The 9,692-nt window shown below is 53.1% G+C and overlaps 1 protein-coding gene across 1 annotated transcript; it reads left to right on the top strand.

Moving 5' to 3' along the window:
• The first annotated feature begins 373 nt into the window (after positions 1 to 373).
• LOC128897336 (olfactory receptor 14A16-like) lies at positions 374 to 1,333 on the top strand. The gene has a single exon (XM_054163037.1). It carries the CDS (start codon positions 401 to 403, stop codon positions 1,331 to 1,333), a length of 933 nt encoding a protein of 310 aa, XP_054019012.1. The 5' UTR covers positions 374 to 400.
• Positions 1,334 to 9,692: the final 8,359 nt, after the last annotated feature.

Raw genomic sequence — 9,692 nt, 5'->3', positions numbered from 1 at the left:
CACACAGAAGGACGACCAAAGACCTTCAGTTCCATCCAGTGAGCAACAGTGAGCAGAAGTGGGTAAGGAGAAGCCTTCACCCCCAGCCCCTCTCTTCCCTTCACTGTCTGCAGCACTGCAGTGCTGGTCTCTCTTTCTCCACCTGTCCATGGGACTCTTGTTCTCCGGGATTGGGCTGTTGGTCACTTTCTATTCTGAAACCAGAGGCATCTTCATGGTAACTCTGTGTCCCTGCTGCATTTGAAGCTGGGATAAACCCTGCCATTGGTTGGTAGTGATGGGAATGAGCTGATCCTTTCCTCATGCAGCTCAGGGAGGAGGGTTATGGTTAGCTTGAGAGACGTGTCCCCTAACTTGTCACTGTCCTCCTTGGACAGGTCTCCATGCTCAGAGGCAGCAGATGTCCAACAGCAGCTCCATCACCCAGTTCCTCCTCCTGGCATTCACAGACACAGAGCAGCTGCAGCTCCTACACTTCTGGCTCTTCATGGCCATCTACCTGGCTGCCCTGCTAGGCAATGGTCTCATCATCACCACCATAGCCTGTGACCACCACCTCCACACCCCCATGTACTTCTTCCTCCTCAACCTCTCCCTCCTTGACATGGGTGCCATCTCCACCACTGTCCCCAAATCACTTGCTAATTCTCTGTGGCATATCAGGACGATCTCCTACAAAGGATGTTCTGCACAGCTCTTTTCCTTTCTCTTCTTCATTGTAGGGGAGTATTTTCTTCTCACCATCATGTCCTATGATCGCTACATTGCCATCTGCAGACCCCTGCACTATGAGACCCTCCTGGGCAGCAGAGTTTGTGTCCACATGGCAGCAGCTGCCTGGGCCTGTGGCTTTCTCTATGCTCTGCTGAACACAGCCAATACATTTTCACTACCCCTCTGCCAGGGCAATGCTCTGGAGCAGTTCTTCTGTGAAATCCCCCAGATCCTCAAGCTCTCCTGCTCCAGCTCCTACCTCAGGGAAGTTTGGCTAATTGTGCTCAGTGTCTTTGTAATTTTTAGTTGTTTTGTGTTCATTGTGGTGTCCTATGTGCAGATCTTCAGGGCTGTGCTGAGGATCCCCTCTCAACAGGGACGCCACAAAGCCTTTGCCACCTGCCTCCCTCATCTGGCTGTGGTCTCCTTGTTTGTCAGCACTTCATTTTTTGCCCATCTTAAGCCCCTCTCCATCTCCTCCCCATCCCTGGATCTGGTGGTGGCAGTTCTGTATTCAGTGGTGCCTCCAGCACTGAACCCTCTCATCTATAGCCTGAGGAACCAGGAGCTCAAGGCTGCCCTGAGCAAACTGATCACTGGATGCCTTCAGAAGCAATAAACTGTTTGTCTTCTCCTGCAGAGCAGTTCTGATGTCACTCAGTGCAGGCCCAGCCTGGCATCTCAGGTTTTGGCTGCTGCTGGTGGTGTTCCATTCTGAGAATGTTGTTTCCCCACAAGTGTCTTTCTCCAGACCATTTCTGATTCAGTCTTGGCCTGTCCGGTGTGACTCAAGAGACTGTAGACATCAGGAGCTGTGCTTCCTGTGTGTTCAACACAAGAAGGCACCCTGCAGGGACTTGTTTCTCTTAGCTCCTTCCTTCAAGCCTACTCTGGAGCTGCAGGGCAGTGCCTGTGTGCAGAGGTGGAGGGGCAGAGTCCCAGCACAGCAGCAGTGCCAGGGAGCCCCAGCACTTGGGCTGTCCTGAGCTTCTTTTTCCTCCCTTCTGCACTCTCCTACTGAGCCTCTGTGCTGGAGCCAGGCTTGAGTGCTCTGTCAGATTGGGCATCTGGCTGCAGACAGTGCTGGAGCCTGGCACTTGAGATGCAGAGTAGTGGGGACAACTCCTGCATAACATGTGAGCAGACTGACTATCTGCTTAACCTGGTGGCCAGACTGAAGGACGAGGTTGCTAGACTTAGAGATGTAAGGAATTGTAGAAGGGTGATGAACCTGAGTAAGCAGGCTCTGCAGGCCCCCCCAGCAGAGGCTGGTTATCCAAACAGCAGAGGGGAATGGACGCAGGTTCCTCTCAAAAGACGCAAGGTTAAACCTCCTTGCTTCCCCTCACCTTCCCCACTGCCCTTGGAAAATAGTACGGGGCACTGGAGGTCAAGGGTGAGGTGATCCTGATGCCAGAGGACACACCATCTGGGGTTTTCCCTGAGGCAAAACAGCCTATGGCAAAACAGCCTAAGGCAAATCAGTCTAAGGTTAAACAGCCTAAGGTCAAACAGCCTTCCCCTGGCATCAGGACCTGCTCCCTCAAAAAAAAGAGGAGGATAATTGTTATTAGTGATTCCCTCCTGAGGGGAACAAAAGGCCCCATATGTCGGCCAGACCCTACTCACAGGGAAATTTGTTGTCTCCCAGGAGCTAAGGTTAGAGATGTTAACCAGAAGGCTGCCTAGTCTGGTCCAGCCCTCTGACTACTATCCCTTACTAGTTATGCAGTTAGGGAATGATGATGTTGCAACCAGAACTCCCAGGGCTATCAAGAATGACTTTAAGGACCTGGGGGATCTCATTGAGGGGTCAGGTGCTCAAATAATTTTCTCATCTATACCCTTAGTTACAGGAGGGAATACCATAAGGCACAGGTCAGCAGCCATAGTCAACAAGTGGCTTAGAGGCTGGTGTAGTCAAAATAATTTTAGGTTTTTCAATCTTGAAAAACTTTCTGCTGCACCAGGTCAGCTGGCAACAGATGGAGCACATCTGTCCCAGAGGAGGGGAAAGATGACAGGGTGTGAGAATGGCCTATCCATGAAAGGGAAAGAGATTCTAGGAAGGGAACTGACAGGTCTCATTGACAGGGCTTTAAACTAGATTAGAAGGGGGAAGGGGCTGAAAGCAGTCCCCCCAGGCAGGAGTCTGGGGGTGATAAGCTTGAGCCAGAGGTGAAACCAGCAGCCCAGCTGAGGTGCATGTACACTAATGCACGAAGCTTGGGTAACAAACAAGAGGAGCTGGAAGCCTTGTTACAGCAGGAAAGTTATGATGTAGTTGCCATCACAGAGATGTGGTGGGATAGCTCACATGACTGGAGCGCTGCAATTGATGGCTACAGGCTCTTCAGGAGAGACAGGCAAGGGAGAAGGGGTGGAGAGGTGGCCCTGTACATCAAGGAGGCACTAGATGCCTTTGAGCTGGAGATCAGGGACCATCAGGTTGAGTGCCTGTGGGTGAAAATTAGAGGGAAGACCAGCAGGGCAGACATCCTGGTTGGAGTCTGTTATAGACCACCCAACCAGGAGGAAGATGTTGATGAAGCATTCTATAGGCAGCTTAAGACTGTCTCAAGATCTCCTGTCCTTGTTCTCATGGGTGACTTCAACCTGCCTGACATCTGCTGGGATCTCAACACAGCAGAGAGGAGACAGTCCAGGAGGTTCTTGGAGTGCATGGAGGACAGCTTCTTATCCCAGGTGCTGCGTGAGCCTACCAGGGGTAAGGCTCTGCTTGACCTCCTCTTCACCACCAGGGCAGGGCTGGTGGGGATGTGGTGGTCGGAGGCTGTTCAGGGGCCAGTGACCAGGAGATGATTGAATTGTCAGTACTCAGTCAAGCTAAGAGGGGCAGCAAGAAGACCTCCACTCTGGACTGCCGGAGGGTGGACATCAGGTTACTCAAGGAACTAACTCAGAAGGTTCCTTGGGTACCCTTAAAAACAAAGGGGTCCAGGAGAGCTGGGCCTGCTTCAAGGAGGAACTCTTGAAGGCGCAGGAGCAGGCTGTGCCAATGTGCCGGAAGAGGAGCCGCCGGGGCAGACGGCCTGGATGGGTGATGAGCTTCTAAAAGAACTAAGGGAGAAAAAGAGAGTGTACCATCTTTGGAAGAAAGGTGAGGCAACCCATGGAATGTTTAAGGATGTTGCTAGGTCTTGAAGGAAGAAGATTAGGGTGGGAAAAGCACATTTGGAGCTTAGACTGGCCTCTGCTGTGAAGGACAACAAAAAGTCCTTCTATAAATACATGAATAGCAAGAGGAAGGGCAGGGACAACCTCCACTCCTTGGTGGACACAGAGGAGAACATTGTAACAAAGGATGAGGAGAAGGCAGAGGTACTTAACACCTTCTTTGCCTCATTTTTTTCTAGCAGGACAGAATGTCTTCCAGACAGCTGGCCTGCAGAGCTGGCAGAAGGAGTCAGGGAGCAGCATAGTTTCCCTCTCTTCCAGGAAAGAGGGTAGTTGGTGATCTGCTTAGCCGCCTGGATCCCCCCGAGTCCATGGGACCAGATGGGATCCATCCCAGGGTACTGAGAGAGCTGGCAGATGAGCTGGCCAAGCCACTCTCCATTTTTCAGCAGTCCTGGCTCACTAGACACATCCCAGAGGACTGGAAGCTGGCCAATGTGGTGCTCATCCACAAGAAGGGCTGGTTGGATAAGCCAGGGAATTATAGGCCTGTCAGCCTGACCTCAGTGCCAGGCAAGATTATGGAACAGGTCACCTTGAGTGCACAGAGCACTTACAGGATGGCCAAGGGATCAGGCCCAGCCAGCATGGGTTTAGGAAGGGCAGGTCCTGCCTGACCAACCTGATCTCCTTCTATGATCAGGTGACTGCCTGGTGGATGTGGGGCAGGCTGTGGATGTAGTCTACCTGGACCTCAGCAAGGCCTTTGACACCGTCCCCCACAGCAAACTCCTGGCCAAGCTCTCAGCCCATGGCTTGGATGGGAGCACACCGCGATGGGTTAGGAACTGGCTGGGTTCCGTCGGGTCCCATGGACTTGAACACTTTCAGGTTCTTAAGGTAATCACAAACCTGATCTTCACTTACTATGGGCAGTTCTTCCTCCCTGTCCCTGGCATTGTCTTCCAGGAGAAGACAATCCATCAGGAGTGTGGCTAGAGGCCCTTGCAGTGAAGACTGAGGTAAAGAAGTTATTGAATACCTCAGCCTTTTCCTCATCACTTGTTACCATGTCACCAGTTTCCTTTCTGAGGGAGCCCACACCTTCCCTAGTCTTCTTCTTCCCTTTAATATACCTGTAGATGTTCTTAGTGTTCCCTTTAACCTCCCTGGCTAGATTCAGTTCAAACTCTGCTTTGGCTTTCCTACCCAGGTCTCTTGCTGCTCGGGCAGCTTCCTTATATCCCCCCTGTTCTAGCTGTCCTTCCCTCCACTGCCTGTAGATTTTCTTTTTAAGTGTGTCCAGTAGCTCCTTGCTCATCCAGGCAGGCCTCCTAGCATTCTTTCCTGCTTTCCTCTTTGTTGGTATACATAGCTCCTGGACACAGAGAAGTCCTTGAATACTGACCAGCTGTCCTGGGTCCCTCTTCCCTCCAGGGCTTTCTCCCATGACACTTTGGCTAGCAGATCCCTGAAGCGATCAAAGTCTGCACGCCTAAAGTCTAGGGTCGTAAGCTCAGAATACTTCCTCCTGACTGCCCTGAGGAGATTAAATTCAACTGCTTCATGGTCACTGCAGCCAAGGCTGTCTCTGAGCCTCACATTGGTTACCAGCCCTTCCCTGTTGGTGGGAACAAGGTCCAGCAGAGCACCTTTTCTTGTTGGTTCCTCTACCATTTGGAGGAGGAAGTTGTCTTCTATGCAGTCCAGGAACATCCTGGGTTGCTGGTGCCTTGCTGTGTTGTCCCTCCAGCAGACGTCAGGGTGGTTGAAATCACCCATGAGGACCAGGGCTTGTGACCTGGAAGCTGCTTCTATTTGCCTGTGGAGGGCCTCATCTGCTTGGTTCTGCTGGTCAGGTGGCCTGTAGGAGACCCCCACAGTAATATCTCCTTCCCCTGTCTTGCCTTTAATTTTAACCCATACACTCTCAAGCAGCTCATCATCCTTCCCCAGGTGGAGCTCCACTGATTCCAGCTGGTTATTGTCATAGAGGGCAACACCTCCTCCTCTCCTTCCCTGCCTATCCTTCCTAAAGAGTTTATACCCGTCTATCCCTACATTCCAGTCATGGGAATCATCCCACCAAGTTTCAGTAACAGCCACTCTGTCATGGCATCCCAGCAGCACAGTGGCCCTTAACTCATCCTGCTTGTTGCCCAAGCTGCACGCATTCACATAGAAGCACTTCAGCCGGGCTGGCCCTGTTGTCCTCTTGTGCCAATTCCCCTTGGTTTCCACAGAATGTGTTGGTGCATCATTCGTGGCTTGCCTCAGGGCAGCAAGTTGAGAGCCCTCACCAGCTCTCCATCCCTCTGCCTCTGGTGAGCTGCCCCTCTGTTTGTCACGGGCCAGCAGGAGACTATTAACCCCTTCCCCCTTCAAATCTAGTTTAAACGATATCAGTGAGGCCTGCCAATTCTTGTCCCAGGACCCTTTCCCCCCTCTGGGACAAGTGTGTCCCATAAGTTGTTTTCAGCTCTGGTGCCTTGTAAACCAAGCCATGATTGTAGAATCCAAAACCCTGTTGATGACACCAGCCCCGGAGCCATGAATTGACCTCTTGGCTCTTCCTCAATGTTCCCTCATCCATCGCTGACGTTAGATAGCAGAGAACACAACTTGAGCTCCTGATCCCTTTAGCAGTTGCCCTAATGTTCTGAAATCTTTTAACTGATTGTGAGCCTCTCATTGTTGCATCGTCACTACCCACCTGAAAGACCAGCAGTGGGTAGTAGTCTGAAGGACGCATGAGGTTGGGAATTTTACCTACAATGTCCTTCACTTGGGCACCAGGGAGGCAGCAGACCTCTCTATGAAATGGGTCTGGTCTGCATATTGGGCCCTCTGCTCCCTTCAGTAGGGAGTCTCCTATAACGATGACCCTACGAGGTTTCTTTTCTGGGTTAGTTTTGATGGCTGGCCTGAGGCAACCTGTCATTGGTGCAGCTTCTGACCTTCTTGAGTCCTCAACCTTACCAATGACCTGTTCCTCCTGCAGAGCCTCATACCTATTCTGTAATTGCACTGTAGGCAGTGTGCTGCTCAAAGTAGCAGACTTTCTCCGTTTGCATTTCTTCCATCGGGCAGAGACCTGCTCCCATTGGCCCTGCTCATGTGGGTTACTACAGGGAGGCTGAGAGGCTTGCTGATGGGAAGGTATCAAACTCCCTGTTCTGGTTTTGTAGAGGTTAGATTATGGGAATAGTCCATTTTCCTTTCGCCGTCTCTTATAGCTCTTAGCCTTTCCACCTCTTTAGTTCGGCCACAGGCTCATCAGATCACTGATCTACTCGCACCTAACACAGGAGCTGTTCCTTCCATCCTCCATATTGAGTGCCAGGTTCCACCACTCACTGCAGCCACCTACCTGAACATCTGCATGCTTGTGTGTGGTCTCTGGGTGCCCATTGTTCTTCTACTAGCCTTTGCCCTAGTAGTAACCATCTTTCAGTAAGTACCCTCTCCAGCTTTTTTCCCCGTTAGTGAGCAGGCTGAGCTGAGCTCCTCAAGCTGCCTCCTCTCTCCACAGCCACACGCTGGGTTCTGTGGTTTCCGCGGCAACCCCTCCCCATGCTACGTCACTGCCCTCAGGCAGGTAGGCAACCCGAGCCCGCTGCCCCTCCTCCCCTCTTCAGGAGGTGCCGAGCCACCAGCCCCTTACTGCCTGAAAAGCAAGGAAAGCAAAGCCAAAAGCAAGCTCCCAGTGCTGAGCTCCTCGCGCTGCCTCCTCTCTCCGCAGCCACACGCTGGGTTCTCAGCGTCTTCTCTGCCGTCTTATCAATACCTCCATCCCTGGCTACGGACCCTAACTGCTGAGCTTCCTTGTCCAAGATGAGGAGATTGATCTCTCCGTGTTCCCAAAACCTCACCAGCCAGGCCACCAAAGATTCCCCTTCTTCGTGGTCATCATCTTGGCAAATTTGCCTCATTTTTCTCCTAGACACTGGCTACATTTCACCTGCTCCAGCTGGCAGCAGTGGCTGCACAGCAGGAGTGGCTGCAGTGCCACCCGCTGGCCATACAGCAGGTCCAACAGGGGGTGATTGTGCAGCTCTATCTTCTCCTTGCAGTGCATCTTCTGGCCCTGCACCTCCAGCAGGAGGACCACCAGCTTGGAACTGCTCCTGTAGCCAGGAAAGGGAGTTTAGAATTCCCCTAAAGCACCCTGGAGAAGGGCCAGGGTGACTGAATCCAGCTTCCCTCCTCCTTCTCCTCTTCCTCCTCTCTGGCTGCGCTGAGGCTGTTACAATCTATACCCATGGTTAATTAATGTTAATTAAAATTCCCCCCCCCCCCCCAAATTATATGGAGATAATTAAGAGGGAGATATGGGCACTGTGGGGCTGCCAAACAACCTGGGGGTGAGGTTCAAGTCCACCCCAAAAAACTCCCTGGCAGGCCCAAAAGGTCCCAACCAGCCCTTTAGAAGGTGCCCAGCAGCCCCCCTAGAACATTCCAAATCAGGTCACCCAAAGTCCTTAGCCCCTAGAAGGTGCCCAGCAGTCCCCCAAAAAGATCCTAATCATCCCCAAAGTACCCACCAGCCCCAGAAACGTGCCCACCAGTCCCTAGAAGGTGCCCAACAGCCCCCCAAAAGGTCCTAATGAGCCTCCCCCCTTAAAAGGTCCTTAGCAGCCTCCTAGAAGGTCCCAATCAGCCCCCCAAAAGCTCTCTCCAGTCCCTAGAAGGTTCCCAGCAGCACCCCGTAATGTCCAAATAAGCCCCCCTGCATTAAAGTGGCCCACAGTGCCCCCAAAGGTCTTAACCAGGCAACCAAAAGTCCTTGGCCCCCAAAAGGTGCCCAGCAGCACCCAAAAAGGTCTGAATCAGCCCCAAAGAAGTGCCCACTAGCACCAGAAAAGTGCCCATCAGTCCCCAGAAGGTGTCCAGGAGCCCACCCAAAGTTCCCAATGACCCACCCCCCATAAAAGGTGCCCAGCAGTCCCCCAAAAAGGTCCTAATCAGCCCCAAAGATGTGCCCACCAGGCCTCCAAAAGTGTTCACCAGTCCCTAGAAGGTGCTCAGCAGCCCCCTAAAAGGTCCCCATGAGACCCCCTCCCACAAAAGGTGCCCAGCAGACCCCCAAAAGGTCCCGATCAGCCCCCCAAAAGTGCTCTCCAGTCCTTAGAAGGTACCCAGCAGCCCTCAAAAAGGACCAAATGAACCCCCCCATAAAAGGTGCCCAGCAGACCCCCTAAAGGTCCCGATCAGCCCCCCAAAAGTGCTCTCCAGTCCTTAGAAGGTACCCAGCAGCCCTCAAAAAGGACCAAATGAACCCCCCCATAAAAGGTGCCCAGCAGACCCCCTAAAGGTCCCGATCAGCCCCACGAAAGTGTCCACCAGCCCCCCAAAAGAGCCCTCCAGGCCCCAGAAGGTGCCCAGCAGCCCCCAAAAGGCCCCAACCAGCACACACACACACACACACCCCCCCTTCTGAAGGCAAGGGGGGTTCCTGAGCGGCACACTGCCTCACCCTGTCCCCAGCAGCAGCCTCCTCGAGAGACACCATGGGGGGGCCTCGCTCCTTGGCGCAGCTGGCACAGAGGAGGATCCCATCCCTGAGGGTCCGTGGTGCTTCGGGAAAACCTCTTCGTCCTCCACCAACAGCTCCTTGATGGCCACCACCACTTTGGTGACGGGGCGGCTGGGCAGCAAACCGTCGGCGGGGAAGGGTAAACAGTACTGGGGACAGGAACCAGCGCCGGCGGTGGAGGCGTTGAGGCAGCGGCAACACAAGTTGTGGCCGCAGAGCAGGAGCATGAAGGGATCGAGGAAGAGATCCAAGGAGACAGCGCAGGTAGTCCCCTCCCGGAGGTTCTTCAGTGTTGCCAGCCGCC

Source organism: Dryobates pubescens, chromosome 7, assembly GCF_014839835.1.
Source record: "Dryobates pubescens isolate bDryPub1 chromosome 7, bDryPub1.pri, whole genome shotgun sequence".
Taxonomy (NCBI): Eukaryota; Metazoa; Chordata; class Aves; order Piciformes; family Picidae; genus Dryobates; species Dryobates pubescens.
This window is presented reverse-complemented; position numbering and strand designations above follow the sequence as displayed.

What these genes read in the sequence shown, in the direction of transcription:
- LOC128897336 (XM_054163037.1), top strand. Translation starts at nt 401, where the DNA reads ATGTCCAACAGCAGCTCCATCACCCAGTTCCTCCTCCTGGCATTCACA.